General features: G+C 54.2%; 2 protein-coding genes across 4 annotated transcripts in view; one reads left to right on the forward strand and one right to left on the reverse strand.

The window, feature by feature from the left end:
• Deaf1 (DEAF1 transcription factor) overlaps positions 1 to 17,795 on the reverse strand; it is a 33,970-nt gene extending 16,175 nt beyond the window's left edge. The window contains exons 1-9 of the mRNA XM_090347099.1: positions 17,437 to 17,795; positions 13,772 to 13,869; positions 12,727 to 12,856; positions 11,537 to 11,683; positions 10,900 to 11,039; positions 9,915 to 9,980; positions 6,549 to 6,675; positions 3,520 to 3,648; positions 2,593 to 2,721 (exon numbers count right to left, since the gene is read on the reverse strand). Coding sequence (XP_090203225.1) covers positions 2,593 to 2,721; positions 3,520 to 3,648; positions 6,549 to 6,675; positions 9,915 to 9,980; positions 10,900 to 11,039; positions 11,537 to 11,683; positions 12,727 to 12,856; positions 13,772 to 13,869; positions 17,437 to 17,728 — 1,258 coding nt within the window. The 5' untranslated portion in view covers positions 17,729 to 17,795. The remainder of the gene's footprint in view (positions 1 to 2,592; positions 2,722 to 3,519; positions 3,649 to 6,548; positions 6,676 to 9,914; positions 9,981 to 10,899; positions 11,040 to 11,536; positions 11,684 to 12,726; positions 12,857 to 13,771; positions 13,870 to 17,436) is intronic.
• Positions 17,796 to 18,299: 504 nt separating this feature from the next.
• On the forward strand, positions 18,300 to 25,754 carry Tmem80 (transmembrane protein 80). Of its 3 annotated transcripts, none has more exons than XM_090347100.1 (6): positions 18,300 to 18,584; positions 22,126 to 22,164; positions 22,837 to 22,930; positions 23,005 to 23,097; positions 24,733 to 24,934; positions 25,459 to 25,754. In XM_090347100.1, exons 1-6 carry the CDS (start codon positions 18,510 to 18,512, stop codon positions 25,493 to 25,495), a joined length of 540 nt encoding a protein of 179 aa, XP_090203226.1. In that variant the 5' UTR covers positions 18,300 to 18,509; the 3' UTR covers positions 25,496 to 25,754. The 3 variants fall into 3 exon arrangements, with proteins under 3 accessions (XP_090203226.1, XP_090203228.1, XP_090203227.1); XM_090347102.1 differs by having other exon boundaries at positions 22,126 to 22,148; XM_090347101.1 differs by having other exon boundaries at positions 24,733 to 25,754.
• Positions 25,755 to 26,358: the final 604 nt, after the last annotated feature.

The following is a 26,358-nucleotide window of genomic DNA, read 5'->3' on the forward strand; positions in this document are numbered from 1 at the left end:
AAGCTAACCCAGGCAGGAAAAGCTGTGTGATGCTTATCTCCAATTAATAATCTAAAACCTTGAAAAGGAGCAGTAGCTCAAGTGGTAGAGTGCTAGCCTTGAGTAACAAAGCTCAAGGATGGGCAGGGAGCCTGGCCTAAAAGTAGAGTGCTCGCCTAGCATGCTATGGGTTCGAGTCCTCAGTATATACACAGAAAAAGCCGGAAGTGGTGCTGTGGCTCAAGTGGCAAAATGCTAGCCATGAACAAAAAGTTTCAGGGACAGTGCCCAGGCCCTGAGTTCTAACACCACAAGTGGCCAAAAAAAAAAAAGTGAAAATGTAATATCTAGCTGGATGCCAGTGACCCAAGCCTATAATCCTAGCTACTCAGGAGGCTACGACCTGAGGATTGCAGTGGGAAGCCAGCCTGAGCAGGAAAGGCCACCAGAAAACTGGAAATGGTACTGTGGCTCAAGTAGTAGAATGCTATCTCTGAGCAAAAAAGCTCAGAGGGGGCTTGGAGTTTGACCTAGTGGTAGCCTAGCATCCACGAAGACCCGGGTTCAATTCCTCGGTACCACATACATAGAAAAAATCCAGAAATGGTGCTGAGGCCCAAGTGGTAGAGCTCTAGCCTTGAGAAAGTCCAAGGATAGTGTTCAGGCCCTGAGCTCAAGCCCAGAACTGGAAAAAAAAAAAAAAAAGCTCAGAGGCAGCACCCAGGGCCTCAAACCCCATACCAGACCCCAAAAAAAAGAATGCAAGCCAGGTGCTGGTGGCTCACGCCTGTCATCTTAGCTACTCAGGAGGCTGAGATCTGAGGATCATGGTTCAAAGCCAACATGGGCAGGAAAGTCCATGAGACTCTTATCTCCAATTAACCATCAGAAAACCAGAAGTGGCACTGTGGCTCAAGTAAGAGAATGCTAGCTTCAAGGTGAAGAGCTCAGGGACGGTGCACAGGCCCAGAATTCAAGCCCCATAACCGACAAAAAAAAAAAAAAAAAAAAAAAAGCAATGCCTATCAGCAGGGAGGCTGAGTGACTGCATGCACCTTTAAACATGCAGGAGGCAGGTCATCCGGATGGCGCATGCTCTGGGCTGGGATGCAGCTCAGTGGCAAAATGTTTGCTTAACATGTGCGCCTTCCTGGGTTTGATCCTCAGTCCTCAGTACCAAAAAAAAAAAGAGAGAGAGAGAGAGTGTGAGAAAGAGAGAACGGTGTGCTCTTGCAATCCCCATGTGGTAGGAGGTGAAGGTAAAAGGATCCAAGGCCAAGACCAATCCAGGCAAAAGTGGAGACCCTGTGTGAAAAACAAACTAAAGCAAAAGAACTGGGGCTGAGTATAACTAGTAGAGGCCATAAATTCAAACCTGGATACCACCAAGATATTTTTTTTATCTTTTTTCATGTATTTTTATTGTAATGAATAGAAGGGTTACATTATATTCACCAGATTTTTTTTTCTTTCTTTTTTTTTTTTTTTTTTTGCCAGTCCTGGGCTTGAGCTCAGGGCTTGAGCTCTCCCACTTGAGCCTCAGCCCCACTTCTGGCTTTTTCTATGTATGTGGTACCAAGGAATCAAACCCGGGTCTTCATGCATGCTAGGCAAGCACTCTACCACTAGGCCAAACTCCCGGCCCTCACCAGATTTTTTGTATTAAAAATTAATACATAGCTGGGCAACAGTGACTCATGCCTGCAATCCCTAGTTACTCAGGAGGCTGAGATCTTAGGATCACCATTCAAACCAGCCCAGGCAGAAAAATCCACAAGAAGCTGGAAGTGGAATGATGGCTCAAGTGGTGGGGTGCTATCCTTAAGCAAAAAAAAAGGTCAGGAAGGGAAGTGGGGCTTTGGCTCAAGGGGTAGGATGGTAGCCTTGAGCTGAAGAGCTCAGGGACAGTGTCCAGGACCAAAGTTCAAGCCCCATGGCCCACAAAAAAGAAGTCAGGGACAGCGTGAAGGCCCTAAGTGCAAGCCTGGGTACCACACCCACCCACTCACCCTCCCCCACACAAATACATATGCACACACAATACATAACCCACATACACAGGTACCACACACATACCCAACGGTTAAGTGAGAACCCAAGGCCAAAATGCACACAGCATGGTATGTTCCCAGCCACGAGGACACCGACATCCCACTGTCACTTTGCAGGTCTGGAAGGACACGACCCCGACACAGGCAATGTGGGTCAAAGAAGACTTACACGTAAATGAGCCATGAGCCTGTGTGTCATAAAGCTTTCTTTACCCCAGGACAGGCTTCGCCTCAGCCCTGACCCAGTGCCTCCGCAGAAAAACAAACAAGCACTCACAGAGGCGGTGAGACTGATTGAAATATACTGTAAGTATGTACGGAAATATACGATGACAACTTACTTATCTAACTAACGTAAGCTAATACGAGGAAGAAAGGAAAAACAAACACTGATTTTTCTGGAAATTCTCTTACAGGAAACAATTCCAGGGCTGGAGCTGGAACCCAGTCGCAGAACACTGGAGTAGCTTATGTGAGACCCTCTCCCACCCCCAGACCTGCCAAAAAACACAAAAAAGAATTCTAAGCACAGTGAGCTACAAGTGAATTCTTTCAGACTCACCTATTTTGGGGTGTGATGTTGGCAGAGCGGCTTCTGGGAATGGGGCGATCTGGCAGCTGTCTTGAAAGCCAGGGTAGTGAGGCTCGGGATGGCTGACTCTGCATGGGGGCTGCACTCCGGCCTCCTGCACTGTGGAGAGGAACGGGAGGCCTGGGAATCAGGCAGGCTGTTGGCTCAACAGACTAAAACCCAAGTGCCTTCGGCCACACACTGACACCAAAGGTCCTCGTCCTCACATGGCTCATGAAATGGTCACAACTGCACAGGTGGCTGAGATTCTACTCCTGTTAGACAACCCTCCACTAAAGCAGGAGTTGGCAAGCGAGTTTGGCAAGCTTGGCTCTGCTGGTCCAATGGCTCTGTCACAAATAATCAAGTCCCATTCCATCTGCCTAGCCACATGCACTTTCCTTCCTTCCTTCCTTCCCCTTGCCCCTCTCCCTCCCCCCCTCCCCCTCCCTCCCACTCTCCCTCTCCCTCTCCCTCTCCCTCTCCCCCCCCCCTCTCTCTTTCTGCCAGTCCTAGGCTTGAACTCTGTCCTTGGGTTTCCTCAAGGATTGAGCTCTACCACTTCTGGCCACAGCACGACTTCCAGCTTTTCTATGCATGTGGCACCAAGGAATCGAAACCAGATCTTTTGCATGCTAAGCAAGTACTCTACCACTAGGCCCAAAATTTTTCTTACTTTGTTTTTGGTTGGTTGTGGGACTTGAACTCTGGGTCTAGGCGTTATCCTTGAGCTCTTCAGCTCAAGGCTTCCACCCTACCCTTGAGCCCTAGTGCCACTTCTCACTTACCAGATTTCTGCAGTTCATCAGCAGATAGCTCTGTTCAAAGTACTTCCTGAGGTACAGTAGTGGACAAGGCCCTCATGACGTAGCGGGAGCTCAGGGGATGGACACATGTCAGACCGATGTCTCCACTCACCTGTGGCTCCAGCAAAGACATCGCCCTGGGCGGGGCCCTCAGATATGACAGCAGTAGCCTCCACAGTAGATGCACGGTCAAAGGTCAGTGCCCCAGAAGTAGTGATCTGTCCCGAGGGCGTCACAGTGACTGCAAAGGCAGAAGTGCATTTGACACACAGCCAGGCCAGGCCCTGGGCCTGCTCCGCTCAGGAGGAACCACCTCCCCGGCATTTGGCAAAAGCCTAAGAAGCCAGTGAGCTGGGCGCCAGGCTGGTGGGTGAGAAGTGTCCCCCCCATGTGGTGAGGGTCTGTGGACCCCTGGCTAAGTAATCCCAAGCAGGAAACAAAACACATTTAACCTTTTTCTTTTGGCCAATCCTGGCTGGAACTCAAGGTCTAGGTGATGTCCCTGACATTTTTGCTTGATTTACCATTTGAGCCATATTTTTGGTGACAAACCGGAGATAAGTCAAACCTTGGGTAGGTGCGGTGGCTCACGTCTGTAACCCTAGCTACTCGGGAGGCTGAGATCTGAGGACTGCAGTTCAAAGTCAGCCTGGGCGCTCAGCATTGTGAGACTCTTCAGTAAATCACTAGAAAATGGGAAGTGGGGCTATGGCTCCAGGGCATGGCTGAAGCGCTCAGGGACAATACCCAGGCTCAGGGGTAAGGCGGTAGCCTTGAGCTGAAGAGTTCAGGGACAGCGCCCAAGCCCAGAGTTCAAGTACCACAACCCACAACAACAATAACGAGAGAGAGAGAGAGAGAGAGAGAGAGAGAGAGAGAGAGAGAGAGAGAGAGAGAGAGAGAGAGAGACACCTTGGATCCTCAGCTCTCAGCCCCCAGTGTAGAATCATAGGTGTAAGACACACTTATGCCTGGCTAAAATAAAATTTTTTGACAGTCATGGGGCTTGAACTCAGGGCCTGAGCACTGTCCTTGGACTTTCTCAAGGGTAGTACCCTACCACTTGAGCCACAACACCACTTCCAGCTTTTTTCTATATATGTGGTACAGAGGAATTGAACCCCGGCCTTTGTGCATGCTAGCAAGCCCTCTATGACTAGGCCAAATTCCCGGCCCCTAAAAGTATTTTTAAATAACAGCTTGAAAGAGTGTGTGTGAGAGGAAGAGAGAGAAAAGAGTGGGGTGCGGCGGGGCGGGGGGGGGGGACCGAGAACGCATGAGTGCTAGTCCTGGGACTTGAATTCAGGGTTTAGGTGCTGTCTCTAGGTTTTTTGCTCAAGGATAGTGCTCTACCACTGGAGCCACAGCTCTACTTCCAACTTTTAAGTTAGTTTATTAGAAATAAGAATCTCATGGACTTTCCTTCAGGGCTGGCCTCAGACTTCAATCCTCAGATCTCAGCCTTCTGAGAAGCTGAAATTATAAGCATGAGCCACTGGTACCCAGCTTAGTTTTAAACATTAATGTTCAATTAGCCAATAAAAGGCTAGAAGTGAAGTTGTGGTTTAAGTAGTAGAGTGTTAGCCTTGAGAAAGAAGCTCAGGGACAGCACGCAGGGCCTGAGTTCAAGCTGTGAACTGGCATGTGCACATGCACACGCACACACATGTGCACACCCCCCCCCCCAATAATCTGCATTAAGAGAAAGGCTTTCACCAGATGCTAGTGGCTCACTCCTGCAATCTTAGCTACGCAGGCGGCTGACATCTGAGGATGGCAGTTCAAAGCTAGCATGAGCAAGAGAGTCTACGAGACGCTTATCTCTAATTAAATTCCAAAAATGTGAGAAGTGGAGGTGTGGCTCAAGGGGTAGAAACTACCCTAAACAAAAAGGCTCAGGGACAGTGCCTAGGCCCTGAATTCTGGCCCCAGGAGCGGCACCAAAGTGAGAAGAAGAAGAAAAGGTTTTCATCACAGTTGTACTCATGAGCTGCCAGACTGAGTCCCTCAGCTTTTCCCTGCCTCGCCTCGTCCTGCGGTCAGCCCAGGACATGCTGACGACCCTCCAAAGGAGGCTGATCTGAGGACCAACAGGGTGGGACAGGCGTAGACAGCCTGGCAACGTAGAAGTGGATGGCTCCACAGATGGACACCTAATCCGAGATCTGTGCAAGGCCTATTTTCCTCTCCCCACCCATTCTGGCTTTTTCTGTTTTTTGTTTTTGTGCTGGTCCTGGGGCTTGAACTCAGGGCCTGGAAGCTGTCCTTAAGTTTTTGTGCTAGAACTCTACCACTTAAGCTCTAACTCCATTTCCATTTCTCTTGGTAGTAAACCACACAGTAAACTCACAGACTTTCCTGCACAGACCAGCGGCAGACTGCAGTCCTCAGATCTCAGCCTCCTGAGTAGCTGAGATGACAGGCTGTGCTATCAGCACTCAGCCATTCTGTGGTTACGAACGCCAGGTTTCCCTTCCAGTTCTTTGATTCCCTGGTTAGTTCATAGGCAACAAGCAAGTGCTAAAACTGGACTTGTCTGTAACCCTAGCTACTCAGGAGGCTGAGATCTGAGGGTTACGGCTCAAAGCCAGCCCGGGTACAAGAAGCTCTTATCTCCAATTAACTGGCAGAAAACTGAAAGTGGTGCTAGGGCTCACGTGGCAGAGGTAGCCTTGAGCTGAAGAGCTTAGGGACAGTGTCCAGGACCACAGTTAAAGCCCTACAATTGAGCCAAAAACAAAAACAAAACAAAAAACTGGGCACAAACAAAGGCTTCATGCAAAAGATGCTTTTATGAATGCAACTGGGAGCACAGGCTGAGAAGTCTCCAGGATCCAGGGGCTCCCACAGCCCCCGCCATGCTCCAGCACTTCCTGAGGACACGCTGCGGGCGTCCAGCTCAGCCAGAGGATGGTTACTGGGGAAGGTGAGCCTCAAGCGGGGAGTTGCAAGAGTCTTGATCGAGCCAGATAGCACCAGGCAGGTGGAAAAGCAAGCCAGGGAGGGAAGCAAGGGTACCCATGTACCCTCAGCAGCCACAGCACAGCAGACCACAGCACAAGGGTGCCAGCCGCCTCCCTAGCTCTACAGCAAGTGCTTCGGACAAGCTATGGCAGAGTGCAGTGGTTTGACGGAACTCACAGGTGGTGGCTGCTGCGGCTGGAAGCAGAGTAATGTTCTTGGGGGACTCTTTCTTCATGGGAGTTGTGGGCAGTTCGTTTTCCTTCTTGCGCCTTTTGTAAGGAACAAACAGCCTCACTGGACCACTCTGAGAGAGAAAGACAAAGTTGAGACAGAATAGGATGTGTGCTCAACTCCTTATCAAGCATCATCTCCTGAGGGGGAAGACCACTCATGCCCCCTCTTCTGCCCCTCAAAGAGAGAATGCTTTCCAAAGCAATTGTGAGCTGGGCACGGTGGCTCACGCCTGTCATCCTAGCTACTCAGGAGGCTGAGATCTAAGGATCAAGGTTCAAAGCCAGCCCAGGCACAAAAGGACCTGAGACTCTTTATCTCCAATTAACCTCTAGAAAACGGGAAGAGGGGCTTGGCTCAATGGCAGGGCGGTAGCCTTGAGCGGAAGAGCTCAGGGAGAGCGCCTAGGCCAGAGTTCAAGTCCTATGACCATAATACTGCCATGCAAGGCGACACCACTGACACATGAGATTTTAGGAATTCCTAGAAGGGAAGAGAAACAAGAAAAACCACACTGCCAGGTCACAGCTGGCAGCGCTGAGCACCACACAGCTTGTTAGAAGAAGCTTAGGAAGACCAAGCAGCAGAAAGAAACAGTCACGAGATGCCCTGCAGCAGAAGCCTGGAGGTACTGAGCGAGGGTTCCCCCAAACCCTCCTTCCACATGTCCAGACACAGGAACACAAAGCCCTTCCTAGTATACTGTGAGACTCACACAAGTCCAGCATCCAGGGACACAACTTCAGCATCAATGTTACGGTCCTGGGCTTGAACTCGGTTATTGCCAGGGAGGCACTCTCTAACACTGAGGCCTTGCTTCAGTGGGAGAGGTTATTCACTCTCCCATTTAAGCATGGGTAGGCCGAGACCACAATCTAAATTTATGCTTCCCCCATAGTGGGATGACAAGCATGAGCCACCAAGCCCAGCCTTTAAATTACGAGGTATTATCTGGGTGTGTGTGAGTTGGTGAGGGGGCTTGAACTCAGGACTTCTCTCACTTGGCTTTTCACTCACAGTGGATGGCACTTTACCACTCAGGCTACTCCTCTGCTTCCAGCTTTTTGCTTATCCCCAATTAGCTATCAGAAAACTGGAAGTGGCCCTATGGTACAAACTGGTGGAGCACTAGCCTTGAGCGAAAAAACTTAGGGAGAGATCCCAGGCCCTGAGTTCAAGCCCCATGACTGACAAAAAATAAGTCCTGGGCTTGAGCTCAGGGCTTGAGCACTGCCCTTGGGCTATCTCAAGGTTAGTTCTACCACCTGAGCCAGAGCACCGCTTCCACCTTTTTCTATGTATGTAGTACCAAGGAATCGAACCTGGGTCTTCATGCATGCTAGGCAAGCACTTTACCACTAGGCCAAACTCCCGGCTGGATCACTGGTTTATTAGTCCAGATGGCTTCGAACTGCCATTGCCCACCAGTGCTCTCTTCCCCACCCCTCTCCTTATATGTCTTGTTAATTGTTTTTTAGTTCTGGGGTTTAAACACTAGAGAGGGACGCCTCCACTCGAGTTACACCCCAGTCTTCTAGCTGGCCTCAAACAATATCACTTACCATCTCTTGTCTCTCAAATAGAACTACAGACGTGTGCTTACTGTGCCAGGCAGGCAGTTTGGCGTGTGCGTGCACACACATGCGCACTTGCAGAAGCTAATCCTAGTGCTTGAACTCACACTGGACTCTGTCCCTGGGCTTCTTTTGCTCAAAACTAGCACTCCACTACGTGAGCCACAGCCTGGGGCTTGAATTCTGAGCCTCTTCGGGCTCAAGGCTGGCGCTCTACCACTTGAACAAGCAGCACTCATGGGCTGCTTCCACCGGGGTCTCTACACCTGCTGCCGGGCAGTCTGGAGACAGGATGGGAAGGAGAGCGGCCACACTTCAGACTCCTGGACTATGCTTCTGCCCGTCAGACTTGGTGCTGTCCTGGGGAGAGACTGGTGCTTCCGTGAGTGTCTCCTATCATCTTCACCAGCTACAACTCTAAGCACCAAATGACCGACCCCTCTTTGATTTCTAACCGAGAAACCTCTGGGTCCAGTCCTAAGTAATGAAGATCGTCCACCTAGAAATACCACGAGTCTTCCTCTTGGGTTTGGATCTTCACACCTCTGTGTAAAGTGCGAAGTTCGAGCCAAAGCTTTCCTTGCCTATAGACCGCGTGGAGGTGGCCACACCACTTGTCAGAACTTCTGTCATGGGACGCGGCTAGCCTCTGGCTCTTCTTTGTGGCCTTCAAATCTCCCCTGTGGGAACTTCACTGTCACCCTGAATTGCAGGCCAGGAGTGTGGCCTAGTGGTAGAGTGCTTGCCTAGCGTGCACGAAGACCGGGGTTCACTTCCTCGGTACCACAGACATAAAAAAAAGCCAGAAGTGGTGCTGAGGCTCAAGTGGTAGAGCTCTAGCCTTGAGAAAATCCAGGGACAGTGCTCAGGCCCTGAGCCCAGGCCCAGGACTGGCCAAAAACAAAAAAAGAACAAAAAACAAAACAAAACGAAACAAACCCTGAATTGTGATTTTTTCCTGCTTAGATTTCTTTTTCAAAATGATCTTGGCAGGGCTGGGAGCACGGCCTAGTGGCAGGTGATAGCTGCCTAGGGTACACAAGCCCTGGGGTCAATTCCTTGGTGCGATTTACAGAGAAAAAGCCAGAAATGGTACTGTGGTTCAAGCAGTAGAGCACTAATCTTGAGAAAGCCCAGGGACAGTGCCCAGACCATGAGTTCAAGCCCCAGGACTGGCAAAAATAATAGTCGTAATAATAATAACCTCTGACATTATTTTGGGGCTGGAAATTTGGCCTAGTGATAGAGTGCCTCCCTAGCATGCATGAAGGAAGCCCTGGGTTCGATTCCTTGGCACCACATACACAGAAAAAGCCAGAAGTGGTACCTGAACAGGAAAGAGCACACACATACATACACACACGCACACGCACACGCACACACACTGTGCTGGTTCCAGGCTGACCCAGTGGCTCCACGGCCTTCCTCCTTTCATTTACATATTGCTGTGTGTGTACGTGACACCAAGGAATCAAACCCAGGGCTTCTTGAGTGCTAGGCAAGCACTCTACCACTAAGCCACATCCCTTACCCCCACCTCCCTACTTCAGATCCTGGGCCCCTCCGAAGCCACCTTTGTCCCCCACGGAGGCAGTGATTAGGGTTGTGCTGGAGCTCCAGCAACAAAAGCACCTAGGGAGGAGGGACAGAATCAGAGAGGCAGGACAAGAGGTAAGACAGGCCAGAGGGTCTGCTCCAAAGGCTTGTACACACACACACACACCGTGCCGTGACTTACCAGGGTCATATCATCACAGCAAGCGGCACAGGTGCACGAGGCAGCATGAGGGTTTAAAATCCCATCCTGAAACGGAGAAGGAACCCAGCTGAGGAAGAACGTCTGACCCTGTGTAAAAGCTGCTCACCACCAGACGGTAATTAGCTCCACTGTGCATTGACCACTCATATATACGAGACATGAAATGTTTCCACTCCTGAAACTGCAACACCTTTATAGTGGTCTGCTCTCCTGAAGCCTTCTGGGAACATATGACTTCACAGGCGTTGGTGTTCCACCAGCCATGCCAGGAGCTGAAGTGGAACAGGGTAAGAAGTTCTCTCTCTTAGGAGAGGACAGTGCTATGCGCATCTGATCACAGAAGATTATATTTATCAAAAGGAACTCCAAGACATGGAAACAGGGTTTTTCTCCCTCACTGTTTTTCTTTTCTTTTCTTTTTGTCTTGTGTATTCAGTTACCTGACTTTGGGAGGACAAGAAGGGGGAGGGCACAAAAACAGAGGAACAAAGTGCGAATAAAAGCAGTAATGCTACTCACTAGATACTATGTTGAAAATGAACTAGACAACTTGTGGGTGGGGATGGAAGGGAAAAACTGGGAGAAGGTGACATTGTACAAAAAGAAACACATTCTTTTCCTTATGTAACTGTAACCTCTCTGTAAATCACCTTTATAGTAACAAGGGAGGAAAAAAAAGTCATCTTTCTTAGGAGTAAACTAGGGGAGAAAAGAGAAGCATCTTACACAGTCACAGGCAGCCAGCCAGAGCTGTCACCCTGGCTTTGCTGCCTCTGTGCCGTGTCTAACATTTCCTTTTCCTGAGCCTCAGGACGTACGTCCTTCAGCAACCCTCCAGGGATACCTGTGCCATCCTACTGGAAAGATCACGAAGGCAAGTATCTCACGCATGGCCACAGTCTCGGCTCCTCCCACTCCTAGGCCCTGCCTTCATGGTGGCCGAGGTGCAGCAGGTGAGCTGTACCTGGATGAGGCACTGCAGAGGTCTCCCCGCGTAGCGAATGCTTCTCTTCCAGTCTTTGCTGCTGGCTCTTCCTGCCATGGCCTCAAACTCCGTTGGGCTGTACCAGTTCTCCCCCTGTTTGATGCATCGGCCCCGGCCACCTGAAATGAGTGACCCTGTCACTTGACTCATCGCAGCCCACTGATGTCTGACAGCTGGCTCCCACCACTTCCTTCCTTCACCTTTTCTCCTCTACTTCCTACATTTGCATTTTCTCTTTCACCATTTCAGGCTGCCCCCGTCCCACCTAATTTCTAATCTCACCCACACCAAAGTCACCCCAGACCACTTGCTAGCTGTCACTCCACCTGCCTATCCGGCTCTCTGCCACTGGCATGGCCAGCACTGACTATCTGCTCTCCTCATCCCTGGTTGCCTGGGCTGTGTGAGTTCCTGGGGAAACATGCCTCAGCCTCTCTTTCTCCTACGTTCTCTCCTGACCCAGAACCACCATGACCTGGAATCCTCCCTCAGGTCCAGCCCGCCAAGGCGCCACAGCCTGGGCTGAGTGTCACTCACAGCTCCATCTCCCTCACACACGGACGGGGTCACGTGAAGACGACAGCCTCCCTGTCAGCACGCACCGCAGCAGCCTCACCTGAGCCGAGCCTGCTCTTGTACAGTGTGCCGCTGATGTTCCGGCAGCGCACAGGCAGCTCACTGTCATACACCGACGGGTCCCAGTTGTACTTGGTGCCACCCTTCTCCTGGCCAGGGGCCAATGGGGTTGGAGGAGACTGAGGCCCTGCACAAAGAGAGGCTGTGAGGATGCTCTGCTCACATCCACCCTCCTTTCTTCCAGGTCCACAGATGGCTGGGCACACACACCACCTTTCCCCGTAGGCAATGCACTCTCTGCCTGGAGAACGCCTCCCTGCCTACTTAAGTCAATATTCGGTTTCCTAATTTATTACAAAAACAAATAAGCAGCCAGGTGGTAGTGACTCACGCCTGTAATCCCAGCTACTCAGGAGGCTGGGATCTGAGGATCAGGGTTCAAAGCCAGCCCAGGCAAGAAAGATCATGAGACTCTTTTATCCCTAATCACCTACCAGAAAACTGGAAGTGGAGCAGTGGCACAAACTGGCAGTGCTAGCCTTGAGCAAAAGAGCTCAGGAAGAGTGGGGAAGGTAGCTCAGTGGTAGAGTGCTTGCCTAGCATGCAGGAAGACCCAGGTTCAATTGCTTGGTACCACATACACAGAAAAAGCTGGCAGTGGTGCTGAGGCTCAAGTGGTGGAGTGCTACATCAAGAAAGCCCAAGGACAGTGCTCAGGCCTCTGACTTTAAGCCCCAGGACTGGCAAAAGGAAAGAAAGAAAAAGAGGAGGGGGGAGGGAGAGGGAGGAAGGGAAAGAGGGAGGGACATAAAGAAACTCAGGGACAGTGCCCAGGCCCTGAGTTCAAGCCCACAGCTGACAACAACAACGACACACCAATGAGCTCCAAGGCCCAGGGATGGGGTTGCTGGACCTGGAGTGGGTGTGACTGCTGGACCTGGAGTGGGTGTGGCTGCTGGACCTGGAGTGGATGGGACTACTGGACCTGGAGTGGGTGTGGCTGCTGGACCTGGAGTGGGTGTGACTGCTGGACCTGGAGTGGGTGTGGCTGCTGGACCTGGAGTGGATGGGACTACTGGACCTGGAGTGGGTGTGGCTGCTGGACCTGGAGTGGATGGGACTACTGGACCTGGAGTGGGTGTGGCTGCTGGACCTGGAGTGGATGGGACTACTGGACCTGGAGTGGGTGTGGCTGCTGGACCTGGAGTGGGTGTGGCTGCTGGACCTTACCTGGAGTGAGTGGGGCCGCTGGACCCTTCAGTCCAGTTGTCTCCACGATGCTCCCATCTGTGTGGACAACGATCAGCGTGGCTTTCTCCGTATTTAGGCTGTCTCCAATCTGAAGAGCTGTCCTACCAGACTAGAAGGAAGGACATCTCCGTTGGTCAGCTCCTGGCTATCAGGAGGCATGTCACTCAACTCAGTGGGCCGTGACCCTGCAGCAAGGCTCTTGCCATTTATAACCAGGAGATGCTGAGCCAGGACCTCCACATCCTCCGTTAAAAACCGAACCAAGAACAAGGAAAGACCTGCGGTCACCACCAAAGTGGCCAGGCATCGGGTAAAGCAAACCATAAATGTACCCCACACACACAGCACCTTTCTGGCTCACACTCTGGGAAAAATAGCTTGTCTACTGATGCCAAGCATCAACTAGGAAGCAGGCTAATGTGATAGGGCTGTAAAACACTTCTGCACTGGGGCACAGACGCCATCAGCGCTGTGGTGGGCAGACAGGCATGCCAGTGTATTGGGGATACGTGGTGTGGTAACAGACTAGGCGATCCAGGGGAAGCAAGACGTGGGACTCTGTCAAAGGAGCATTATGAAGGCACCAGACAGCACCAGGCACTGCAGACGGAGATGGCAGATGCCTGGGTGGATGTAGACTACAAGGCCATTGGGTGAGGAAGACCTCAACCTGACTGACCTTCAACCACTCTCCTGTCTCCCCACCACTTCCCAGAAGCCAGGTTTCCTCTGCACTGTAAAGCACAGTGAGGACAAAGAGATAAGCCCTTGTTTGGAATTCTTACCTGGCATATCACAGAAGTTCATCTGCTCTCATCTCTCCTGTCCAGCACAGTCCTGGGGCTAAGAGCAGAGGGATGCCCACGCACCCTCCACCCCACCTGAACAGCAGATGCTCATGCACACTAGACCCTGAGATGGTCTTTGAGGACTAGAAATGCTTCTCGGGGCTGTATAAACAAGTCCACTGTGCCAAGGGTGGACTGGAGCCAGCCCCCCACCCAGTACCCTGACAGCATCTTACCAGGACATGTCCTGAGATCGAGGCCGCATTTGCCACTGATGTTGTGAAGACGTTGTCTGCAGAGGACCCAACGTTGGCCACTGTTACGGTGGTCACTTCTACGACAGAAGGAACCTAACTTTACACATGGTAAAGAAAGAACACAAAGAGCGTCCCAGACCACACCACCCTGAATGTGCCCGATCTCGGAAGCTGAGCGGGGTCTGGTCTGGTTAGTACTTGGATGGGAGACCGCCTGGGAATACCAGGTGCTGTAGGCTTTGCTAGTAATCTTAACTACTCAGGAGGCTGAGATCTAAGGATCAAGGTTCAAAGCCAGCCCGGGCATAGAAGGACCTGAGACTTATCTCCAATTAATTCTAGAACTCTAGAAAATGGGAAGTGGGGTAAGGGTAAGAACTCAAGGACAGCACCACGCCCAGGGGTAGGATAGTAGCCTTCAGTCGCAGAGCTCAGGGACAGCGCCTAGGCCCAGAGTTCAAGCCCCATGACCCACGAAAAAAAGAAAGAGCACAAAAAGCAGAGGGTGGGGCCAAGAGTGAAGCCTAGTGGTGAGTGCTGACCTAGCATGGTTAAAGTTCTCAGTACCACATACACAGAAAAAGCTGGAAGTGGCAGTATGGCTCAAGTGACAGAGCACTAGCTTTAAGCAAAGTGTCCAAAGACAGGACTCAGGCCCTGAGTTCAAACCCAGGACTAGGGAAAAAAAAAAAAGGCAGAAGGTCTCACATAGGAGCCAAAGACAAAGCATTCCCACAAGGCCATGTGTACTCCACTGACATCTTTGCCCTTCTGTATTTGTGTGTTTTTGTGGGTCACGAAGCCGTGAAGCTTGAACTCTTGGTCTGGGTGCTGTCCCTGAGCTCTTCAGCACAAGGCTACTGCCCTACCCCTTGAGCCACAGAGCCACTTCCAGTTTTCTAGGGGTTAATTGGAGATAAGAGTCTCCTGGACCTTAGTGCCCGGCTGGCTTTGAACCTTGATCCTCAGATCTCAGCCTCCTGAGTAGCCAGGATTATAGGCCCAGCTTCTCCTTTTTGTATTTATTTACTTATGTTTCTGTCATGGGGCTTGGACTCAGGGCCTGGGTGCTATCCCTGAGTTCTTCTGCTCAAGGCTAGTACTCTACCACTTTGAGTGACAATGCTAGTTCTGCCTTTTTTTTTTTAAATGCTGTCAACACTTTTATTCCAGTTTAAATCATCTGGTTCTCCCAGAAAAGGTGGAAAACTACTCTTTCCCAGTAATTTTTTATTTTTATCTTTTGTCGATCACGAGGCTTGAACTCTGTCTGGGCCTTGGCACTGTCCCTGAGCTCTTCAGCTCAAGGCTAGCACTCTAACCCTGAGCCACAGCACCACTTCCGGTTCCTGATGGTTAACTGGAGATAAGAGGCTCACAGTCTTTAGTACCTGAGCTGGCTTTAAACTGTGATCCTCAGATCTCAGCCTCCTGAGTAGCTAGGCACCTGGCCCTAATGAATTTGCAATAAAAATAAAATTTTACCATAAAAATGTTTACCACAAATGGTAGGCTTCTCCCTCTGCCCACTCCCAGCCAGGAAAGAACAAAGGTTCCTTCCCACCCCTGGCCTTTCCCTTTGCAAAGATGCTCTGAATCCCACACATCCTACACCTCTATACCCATTAAACCAAAGCCGACTCAAGTCTACCATCTTGCCTCCTGGATTGCCTCTCCCAACACACACACACACACACACGGCTACACTGCTACAACTCAGGCCATCTGGACAGGATCCCTACCACAGCCTTGGCTGAAGTGTCATGACGGTCCCGGTAACTCCCCTGAGAAGCAAGGCTGACCTACCACACCTGCAAGTAACAGCCTTGAGCCAAGAGGTAAGGGGCAGCTTCCAGACCCTGAGTTCAAGCTCCAGTACAGACAACGAACACAAAAATAACAAGCGGCCGGGAGTTTGGCCTAGTGGTAGAGTGCTTGCCTAGCATGCACAAAGACCCGGGTTCGATTCCTTGGTACCACATAAGTGCTGAGGCTCAAGTGGTAGAGCTCTAACCTTGAGAAAGTCCAAGGACTGCGCTCAGGCTCTGAGCTCAAGTCCAGGACTGGCAAAATAATAATAATAATAATAATAATAATAATAACAACAACAACAACAAGCCAGGTGCGGTGGCTCACACCCGTAATCCTAGCTACTCAGGAAGCTGAGATCTGAGGAGTGCAGTTCAAAACCAGCCCGGGCACTAAAGACCATGAGACTCTTATCTTCAATTAACCACCAGAAAACCAGGCGTGGTGCTGAGGGTTGAGGGCTCTAGGGGTACAACCTAGAACTCAACACCTGCACAAAGAACAGGTCTAGAGAGATCCGCGGCGCACTGCTGTGCCTGTTACCCAGAAAGGCCACACAGTCCTATCTCTGCATCCTGTGTCCTTGCAAAGCCTGTCCTGCTTCCACACAGGCAGTGGCTCCTACTGTTGCTCAGAGTTCTAGGACAATCTCTGACATAGACACTGGTTGGAGTCCTGCTCGCCCCACCATCCCAGCACCCAGCCAGCTGCACCACAGTTCTTCCAGTCCTCTGCCTCCCCTGCCAGGCCAGGCCTGCTGCAGCTCATCATCCTCTCCCTAGCACTCAGCACAGGCCACAGCCAGGACCCAAGACTGAGCAAAGGTCCACAGACAACTCAAGCAGCTGTGGCCAAAGATGAATAGTCTGCCCTGCACTGTCACTTAAACCTGGAACTACCTGACTTCAGGAACTCAGCAGAAATGTCAAGTGAGCTCTATCACAGCCTCTCTCTCTCTCTCTCTCACACACACAATTTAAAAACCTAGTGAGTTCTGCAGAAAGAAAAAAGACAAGCAGCATGAATATATTTTTCTGATGTTACACCTGATGGTATCTCATCTTTTCTGCACTCAAAAAAGAAGTATGTGCTAAAAGGGAAGAACGCCGTCACTCCCAACCCCGGAGTGTAAGTCCACGACCGCGGGCTGCGCGACCTCCCGTGCTTGGTGCAGGCCCGGCAGGACAGGACGCTGCACTCCCGGGCAGCAGGGTGGGTCTGGAGCCCGCGGCGGTGCGCGGGGATGCGAGCCCTGGGCTGCCACGAGACTGGGAGCAGAGACCCGGGGAGCGAGGTTCGAAGCCAGGCCGGCCGGAGGGACCCCTGGAGGCTGGGGAAGTGGGCCGGGCTGCAGGGCAGAGCTCGGGACCGCGCCCAGGCCCCGCCACCCACCGAAGAAAGGCGACAGAGCGCCCCAGGGCAGGAGCACTCAACTGTGAGTCCTCCCGGGGCCTCCGGGGCCCGGGCGGGGAGGAGCGGGGCGCCGGGAGGGGCGGGGACGGGGCGGCCGCCGGGCACCGCAGCATCTTCACACGCGTGCGGCCCGCGCCCCGCGAGCCCCGCCGGGCTGCGCTGCAGAGCTTGGCGTCCCTGTCCACCGCGCGCTCCGCCCTCCCGGGCCACGGGCAGGCGGGGCGGGAGGCAGCGGGGGCCGGGCTCCCCGCTCCCCGCCCGGGGCGCAGAGCCGCGGGCGGCGCGGGGGGCGCGGGCGGCGGCGCGGGCGGCGCGGGCGGCGGCGCGGGGGGCGCGGGCAGGTGCGCGAGGCGGCGGGCCCGGCCGGGGCCGCGGGCCGGCCCGGGGCGGGGGCGCGAGGCCGGCGAGCTCGGCGCACTTGCCTGCGAAGGCGGCGGCGGCGGCGGCGGCCTCGTCGGGGCCCGGCAGGGCCTCGGCGCTCATGTCCATGTGCCCGGGATCGGCCGCCATCACCGCCACGGCCGTGACCCGCCGCGTCTCGCGCTCCGCCTCCGAGTCCGCGTCCTCCTCCGAGTCCGAGGCCCGGCTCAGCCCCGGCTCCTCCGCCTCGCCTCCCGCCGCGGCCGCGGCCGCCGCCGCCACAGCGGCCGCGGCCGCCACCGCCGCCGCCTCGGCCAGGCCCAGCTGCTTCGCCGCCGAGTCCGAGTCCTCCATCCGGACTCCGCCGAGCCCGCCCGAAGGCGCAGGCCGGGGCCGCCCGAAGCGGGGCCCGAAGAGGCCTCCCGAGCCGGGCCGAGGCCTTCCGAAGCCACCGCCCGAGCCGGCCCGGAAGGGGCGGCCAGGCGCCCGCGGGGCCGGGCCGAGCCCAGCCGACGTCGGGTCGGGGGTGGGGGGGGGCCGGGCCGGGCCGGGCGGAGCCGGGGGCAGCCGAGCCGGGCCGAGCCGGGCCGAGCCGGGCCGAGCGGAGCCGGGGGCAGCCGAGCCGGGCCGAGCCGGGCCGAGCCGGGCCGAGCGGAGCCGGGGGCAGCCGAGCCGGGCCGAGCCGGGCCGAGCGGAGCCGGGGGCAGCCGAGCCGGGCCGAGACGGGCCGAGCCGGGCCGGGCGGAGCCGGAGGCAGCCGAGCCGGGCCGGGCGGAGCCGGGGGCAGCCGAGCCGGGCCGAGCCGGGCCGGGCGGAGCCGAAGCCGCCCGAAGTCGGGAGCCGAGTCCGTCCGAGGATCCCCGACGCCGCGCGAGGCTTCCGAGCGGTTCCTCCGCGGGCCCTCCTCGCTCCCGCCGGGGCGGAGGCCGCCGCGGCCGCCGGCCGGCAGGGCTGGCGCCGCCGGCGACGGGAGCCGAGCCTCCCCGAGGCCGAGCCGAACCGTGCCGAGCGCCTCCGAACCGCGCCTCCGGGGCCTCGGCGCCCGCCCGGAGGCGCCCGAGTGCGGCCGGCCGGACGAGTCGGGGCTCGGGGGCCGCGGACGGCGTCGGCTGCGAGCGCGGCGGGAGGAGCGAAGATGGCGGGAGGGCGCGGCCGAGAGGCTGCCGGGAGCGCGGGAGGCGCGGCGGCAAGATGGCGGCCGCGGGCCCAGGTGAGGCGGCGGGCGGCGGGCGGCGGGCGGCGGGCGGCGGGCGGCGGGCGGCGGGCCGGGGCGGGCGGCGGGCCGGGGCAGGCGGGCGGGAGCGCGGATGGGGCCCCGGTGGCGCCGCCCCCCCGCCGCCCCGCGTCCCGCAGCCCCGTCCGAGGCCCTGCGGCCGCGAAGGGGAGCGCCCTGGGGTCGTCCGGGGACGTGGACCGCCGCCGCGAGGGCCCCGCCCGCCGGGCTCCCGCCCGCTCCACCGGGAGGCCCCTCGGGAGGCCGCGGGAGGCGGCGCCGCGCTGGAGTCCAGGCCCACGAGCCCCGCGGGTCCGAAAGCCCCGCAGCAGCCTGCGTGGTGACAGCCGCGCTCCACATCCCTCCCCGTCAGCCTGCGTGGTGACAGCCACGCTCCACATCCCTCCCTGTCAGCCTGCGTGGTGACAGCCACGCTCCACATCCCTCCCTGTCAGCCTGCGTGGTGACAGCCACGCACCACATCCCTCCCTGTCAGCCTGCATGGTGACCTGAAGGGCCCACATCCCTCCCCGTCAGCCTGCGTGGTGACAGCCACGCTCCACATCCCTCCCTGTCAGCCTGCGTGGTGACAGCCACGCACCACATCCCTCCCTGTCAGCCTGCGTGGTGACAGCCACGCTCCACATCCCTCCCTGTCAGCCTGCATGGTGACCTGAAGGGCCCACATCCCTCCCTGTCAGCCTGCATGGTGACCTGAAGGGCCCACATCCCTCCCTGTCAGCCTGCGTGGTGACAGCCGTGCTCCACATGATCTGAAGGGTCCACGTCCCTCCATGTCAGCCTGCGTGGTGACAGCCACGCTCCACCTGATCTGAAGGGTCCACGGCCCTCCATGTCAGCCTGCGTGGTGACAGCCACACTCCACCTGATCTGAAGGGTCCACGTCCCTCCATGTCAGCCTGCGTGGTGACAGCCACACTCCACATCCCTCCATGTCAGCCTGCGTGGTGACAGCCACACTCCACATCCCTCCATGTCAGCCTGCGTGGTGACAGCCGCGCTCCACCTGATCTGAAGGGTCCACGTCCCTCCATGTCAGCCTGCGTGGTGACAGCCGCGCTCCACCTGATCTGAAGGGTCCACATCCCTCCCTGTCAGCCTGCGTGGTGACAGCCGCGCTCCACATGATCTGAAGGGTCCACGTCCCTCCAGGGCAGTCTGTGACGGTGAACTGGTAGAAGTGACACCATGTATTTACTCCAGGTGTGAGGGGTGGAAACCAGGCCCTCACACTCGTAGGACAAGCAGTCTCCCATGGTGGTCTATCCCAGCCCTAATGTTAGCCTGTGTGTGTGTGTGTGCTGGTTGTAGGGCTTGAACTCTGAACTCTGTCTTTTTTAAGCCAAGCCCCCCCTTCCCCTTCTCTAGAGGTTAATTGGAGATAAGAGTCTCAGGTCCTTCTGTGCCCAAGCTGGCTTTGAACCTTGATTCTCAGATCTCGGCCTCCTGAGTAGCCAGGATTACAGGGGTGAGCCATTGTGCCTGGCCCCTGACCTTTTTTGCTCAAGACTAGGACCATTTAAGCTACAGCTCCACTTCCAGTTTTTTGGTAGTTAGTTGGAAATATTGTAAGAGTCTCAGTTTCTTGTCCTGGCTGGCTTTGAACCAAGATTCCCAGATCTCAGGCTCTTGACTAGTAAGGATTATAGGTGTGAGCCCTGGGTATGATTCCTCAGTACCACATAAGCAGAAAAGGCCAGAAGTGGTGCCGTGGCTCAAGTGGTAGAGTTCTAGTCTTGAGCAAAAGAAGCTCAGGGACAGAGCCCATGCTTTGAGTTCAAGCCCCAGAAGTGGCAAAAAAGAAAAGTCTGGGTACCATAGGTCAGACTATAGTCATAGCTATTCAGGATGCTGAGATCTGAGGATGGTGGTTCAAAGCCAGTCCTGGCAGGAAAAGTCCATGAGACTCGTCTCCAATTGGTAGTTAATTATCACAAAACTGGAAATGGAGCTGTGGCTCAAAGTGGTACAGTACTAGCATTGATCAGAAAATCTCAGAAACAGTGCCCGGGTCCTGGTGTCTAGCCCCATTACCAACCAAGCAATTCCTAGAAACTGTTTCCAGTTACCTAGCAAAAAGCCAGACTGGAGCTTTGAGCTCGAGCCCCAGTACTGACAGTCAGTGAAACTGTGTGTGTGTGTGTGTGTGTGTGTGTGTGTGTGTGTGTGTGTGTGTGTGTGTGTGTGTGGTGGGACTTAAACTCTGGGCCTGGGTGCTGTCTCTGAGTGCTTCAGCTTAAGTCTACCCCTCTACCCCTTGAACCACAGATTGCAGCCACCTGAGTAGCTACAATTATAAGCCTGACCCAGGGCACCCAGCTACAGTGAGACTTATTTAAATAAAAAAAAAAAAAGTCCAGAAATAGAAATATGGCTCAAGTGGTCCCATCCTAGCAAGTATGAAACCCTCACAGTACAGGTAAGTATCTGCAGTGAGGAACTCCCCAGTTACTCTGAAATCCACTCAATGACAGGTATCTAGTTCCGCTGGGTCCTGGAAGAGAATGGGTCAGGTTTAGAATGTCCTGCTGCAATGTGATGCAGAGGGAGTTGTAGATCCTTTGGTGACTGAACTCACAGGTGTGCCCACGGGGACCCCTGTCCAGAGCCTGCCACTGAAGTCCTGTGTTGATTAGTGTGTGGCCCCTGCCCACACAAGAGCTCACAGCTCTGGAACAGATGGTCCAGGTCAGCCCATGAAGTCAGATGGCCAATGAAAGCTTATCAAGCCTTGTGTTTCTCTTATCCTCCTGGAAAGAGACAGTAAAACAGCCAACCGTTGCAGGCCAGGTTCAGATAACTGCCCTGCCTACTGCACAGAAGCAGAGCTTCTTGCATAGAAGATTTTGACCAAACTCTGAATTTTTCTGGTGGAATACACAGGTCGAGTCATGCACATGCTATATACATGTGCAGCTGTTGTGAGCTTAGGACAGGCAGTCTGGCCCTGGTCTTGTCCAATCAAGGATCTCTTTACAGCCAAAAACCAGAGTCAAAGAGAACAGAGGGAAAAGCCCCAAGAGATGGCTAATTCAGGGAAAAAATTAAAACATTTTCCAAAGGAATCTTGTGGAGAAGTGAACAACATTTGAGCAGAAAGCAAAATAACTGTAATCGATTATGAAAGATTTTTTAATAACAAAAAAGGTCTCCACGTAATTATTTAAGTGTGATAAATGTGCAGAAACCACACACAGTAAGAAAGCTGCTGCTGAGTTCTGCTCTGGGTGCTCCTTTCCCAAGGCACAGATCACACCTCGTCCAGCCTGGCCTGGGGCAGGCACCCAGGCTCCTCGCCTGCCCTGCTCCATCACTGCTCTGGGTACACTCTGTTCCCAGTCCTGGGCATGGGAAGTCAGAGGCTTTTCCTCAAAGAGGCGGATGTAGAGGTGAGAGACAAGGGCAAGCTGAGGTCCACTCACCATGTGTCCTCTAAAAAAGTGGGTCCGAGAAGAACTAAACAGCACTGCTATGCAGCCATTGGGCTATTGATGGTGGCACTGACCTTCTTTTCTAGGGAGAGGCTCCTCTGACGACGTGGTATCCTGCTGCGGACGCATCCTGCTTCCTGTGCCTTGTGGCTTGGGCCCCCACAACTGGATTGTTGCCTTTTGTGCCCTTCTTGCCTGCCTGCCTCACTTTTTCCTTGATCCGGACTGGGATCTTTGGGGAGGGAGCAGCGTTGCCGGTCACGCCGGATCCCTTGTCCACAGCTCAGGCTAGTTCCCTTCACAGGCGGGTGCTGTGCCATGGCCCTCATCTTCCCGCCAGACTGGCCAGCTTCTGGGCAGCCTTAGGTTCATCTTTATGTAAACGTGCAAAGTGTATGGCACTACTGGAGATTTTAACATTCTGTCCTGAGTCAGGGAAAAATACATGTTATCTTAATAACAATTGTCCTCTTACCAACCTGCAACGAGGTGGCATTACCTGGCGCACTCCCACAGCCTTACCTGTGGCCGGCGTGTGGTGCTCAGTCCTTGGTCCACCTGGATGGGAAGGGTCCAGCTTTGCCATGTAGCCACAGGGACCCCTCCTGTGACCATGCCAGGAATCCATGTAGCCATCAAAGCCCCAGATGAACCTGTGGGTTTCTGCCTAATGGAGCCACACCAGCTCTGATGGTTTGTGGCCATAGGACAGGTGGCACGGTCACAGCCCCTAGGGCGTGCTGCCCTGTCAGGTATACCCCTTCTGCTGAACCGGAAGGTCCTTGACCAGGCACCAGCTCCCGTCAGTTCCTCTTCAAATGCTGCTCCATCTCAGTGTGCTGTACTCTGCCCTGTATTTCGTAGCTTCTCTTCTGGTGATGGTGTATAAGAGTAAGTAACGAGTGTGGGCAGACTGAAGGAGCCGGTGCTGACACAGGGCTGACCTGACTCCATGACTCTCCCAGGTCAGGCTTTCGGCTATCCCAGGAACTGCCTGGTCCTCGACCTGACTCTGTTACTTCTGTTGGGGATTCTGGAGGGAGCCCGGCTGTACCTGGGTGAGTTGGCTGTGAGAGGGTGCGGGTTTATGGTCGCGCTGGTGCTGTCTTGAATCGCTAAACCTTCTCATACTGATCTCTTTGTCATATGGTCCTTGGAGACATTTTCCTTCAAACTGCTTCCCCCAGTGCAGTGTGGCATCGCCTTACATGTCATTAAGTATTAACTGCTTGTTCGAAGGCTTTGTCCCAGAGACAGGTGACACTAGTGGCCTCTTCATGTTTGGACCCATATTCCACAATAGCGCAGCAATCAGAAACCCAGCTGGGTGTGGGAGCCCAGAACACTGCCCTGCCCCACCCTCCTGCCCTCTCGCCCGGCCCACTTCATCAGATCCTCGCAGAGCAGGGGCCCAGCCTCTCCTGTCTGGCTCAGGTCGTGTCTGCCATCACCTCTAGTGTCTGTTAAAACCAACTCCTTTTTTTCTTTAGCCACACAGTTCAGGTGACGGTAGGTTCTCCTACTTGGCAGAAATAAAACGTGGAAATCCCTCCCCAGAGCCCACTGCCAAGACGGCCCCCACCGGGAGCCCTGCCCTGCGCGGCCTGGTCACTGTTTTTCAGACACGACCCTACCATGAACACCCTGACACCAGGAATAGGAGCTGCTGCTCACTGCTTCCAGGCTCTGTGCCCGGCCTCTTAACAGTGTCTTCGCTGTGTATATGGCCAGCAAACTGAGGCATAGGGAGACGCTAACCTCTGTCCTCTTGCTATCAGACCTGGAACTTCAACAGTGGCCAGAGTGAGTCAATCACAGTGACTCACACCTGTAATCCTAGCTACTCAGGAGGCTGAGATCTAAGGATTGTGGTTCAAAGCCAGCCCTGGCTGGTCTTTAGGACCGTGAGACTTTTATCTCCAATTAACCACTAGAAATCTGGAAGTGGCCCTGTGGCTCCAAGGGTAGGTGAACGCCTTGAGCTGAACAACTCAGAGACAACACCCAGGCCCAGAGTTCAAGTCCCATGACCAAAGAGGAGGGGAAAAAAAAGTGGCCAGAGTGAATTTCCTCACTGTCCATCCCAGACAGTGTTGGGCTTCCAGTGTCTGCTGCCTGAGTGGTGTGGAGTTTCCATGGTTTGCCCACAAGATGGTACTGCCCATAGGGTGGAGCTGGAGAACTTGAACCCAGCCTGCAAGGGATGGGGTGGAGGGCCCCGGCCCACAGTGATGCCAGAGTGGACAGCCCCCAGACACTTGGCACATGGCAGGCCCTCAACACCCTTCAGGCAAGTAGGGTCAGCTGGTGGCAACTTCCAGTCAGCATGTTCCATGACTGACCCATTTGTTTGTAAAATGTGCGGTTTTGTTTTTATAAGTATTTGTGAAATTTTCCAGAACCAGACTGCCTTAGCCCAGAGTAAAATGTTTTTGGAAGTCTTAAACAAAATCTCTTTGATTCAACTTGGACTTAGGAAAAGGTAGCAGATGCCCATAATTTTAGAAACAAACTTTCAGAGACAGATTCAGTTGTGGTGCTCTCCGTCCTGGGCCGCCATCGTGGGCAGCCTTCCCGAATCTCATCCACTCACACTCGTCCTCTGCAAGGCGGAGGCCCGGCTGCACAGGATCCTGGGATCTCGTGGGATATCCTGCACCCCACCCCCCGCTCCCCTTTGCTCTGTTCTCCAGGCATGAAGGGCAACCTGCTGCAGGCTGAGGTGGAGCTGGCCACCAGCTTGGCCCTCACCGCAGGAGGCAGCATCCTGTCTGTCCACTTCATGCTGTGGCAGACCCTCGTACTGTGGGTAGACCAGATCCTCAGCACGACTCTCCTGGCACTGCACAGCCTGGAGGCCGCCCTGCAGCTGGCAGCCCTCACTGCTTTCCTCAGGTGAGTGTGCCTGAGCAGCCCACTCCACGGTCTCCACGGCCTCCTTCCTATGACTTGCTGTAAATGCTTTGGTTTTGTGTGTTTTCTCGTTTTTGGTTTTTTCCATGCCATGACTGAGGCCTGAACTTGGGGCCCGGTGCTCTACCACGAGGCAGATCTCCACATCTGGCTTTGTCCGTGGTTTGGGATGGCTTACAAATCTTCTTAGGTGGGGTAGTCATTTAAGTCCAGGATAAAACAAATTGTTGAGACACGGGTGTTGCATTTGGTCCCGGTAGGGGGAGAGGGGGTGTTAATCCTGGGGAATGGTTACCTCAGGTGCTATGCAAGCCCTGTGGCTGAGTGGAGAGGCCACGGCTGCCACCAGGGCCTAGCAGGAGGCAGAGACATCGCTGTTGCCAAAAGGGTGGCCAGCGGGTCCACCTTGTCCCCACCACAGGGAAACGGCACCCCAGCCATTTCCACAGCCAGGTCCCCAGGGCGAGCCTGGCTGCTGTCATTCACCACGTGTTTTTCTCACACAGACGTTCTTGGCATCCCAGATTTCCGCACTGGCCCTGAGTCTGGTTCTGAGAGCCTGCTGCACTCCCCGAGCCAGGCCTGGGCTCTTCTCAGGCCCAGCCAATGCACCCCCGTCAGGCTGCCAAGCTCTTACTACCTGAGCCGTACTCCATACACTTTCGTTTTTATTTTGCAATAGAATTTCAGTAACTTTGCCTAGGCTGGCCTCAAACTCACTCCTCCTGCCTCCAACGCCACTGGGATGAAGGCTCAGAGTTAGCAGGCTTAGCTAACTCTACACAGGTGTGTGTGTGTGTGTGTGTGTGTGTGTGTGTGTGTGTGTGTGTGTGTGTGTGTGTGTGTGTGTGTGTGTGTGTGTGTGTGTGTGTGTGTGTGTGTGTGTGTGTGTGTGTGTGTGTGTGTGTGCCACTGGGATGAAGGCTCAAGAGTTAGCAGGCTTAGCTAACTACACAGGGGGGTGTGTGTGTGTGTGTGTGTGTGTGTGTGTGTGCCACTGGGATGAAGGCTCAAGAGTTAGCAGGCTTAGCTAACTACACAGGGGTGTGTGTGTGTGTGTGTGTGTGTGTGTGTGTGTGTGTGTCCCAGTACCTGAACTCAGGGCTTGGCTTTTTAGTCAAGACTAGTGCTCCAGCGCTTGAGCCACACCTCCAACTCTAGCTTTTCAGCAGTCAGTGGGAAATAAAAGTGTCACTAACTTTCCCTGCCAAGGCTGGCGTTGCACCCTCTAATCTCAGCCTGGAGCCACTGGTATCAGGCTCTAAACATACTTTTATGATATTTATTTATTGTTCTTTCATTTTTGGTGTGTCTGTTTGAAATAACATGTTCAAATCTCCTGTTTTAAATAAATGTTCTTATACCACTACTGGGGTTTGACCTGGGTACCTAGTTCTCCGCTATTA

This window comes from Megascapheus bottae, chromosome 16, assembly GCF_031878675.1.
Source record: "Megascapheus bottae isolate mThoBot1 chromosome 16, mThoBot2.hap1, whole genome shotgun sequence".
Classification (NCBI taxonomy): Eukaryota; Metazoa; Chordata; class Mammalia; order Rodentia; family Geomyidae; genus Megascapheus; species Megascapheus bottae.

Excerpts from the sequence above, each read along its gene's own strand:
- Tmem80 (XM_090347100.1), top strand. The coding sequence starts at position 18,510 with ATGGCGGGAGGGCGCGGCCGAGAGGCTGCCGGGAGCGCGGGAGGCGCG. Across the intron at positions 18,585-22,125 it reads GATGGCGGCCGCGGGCCCAG|GGAGAGGCTCCTCTGACGAC; the intron begins GTGAGGCGGCGG and ends CTTCTTTTCTAG. Across the intron at positions 23,098-24,732 it reads GGGAGCCCGGCTGTACCTGG|GCATGAAGGGCAACCTGCTG; the intron begins GTGAGTTGGCTG and ends TCTGTTCTCCAG.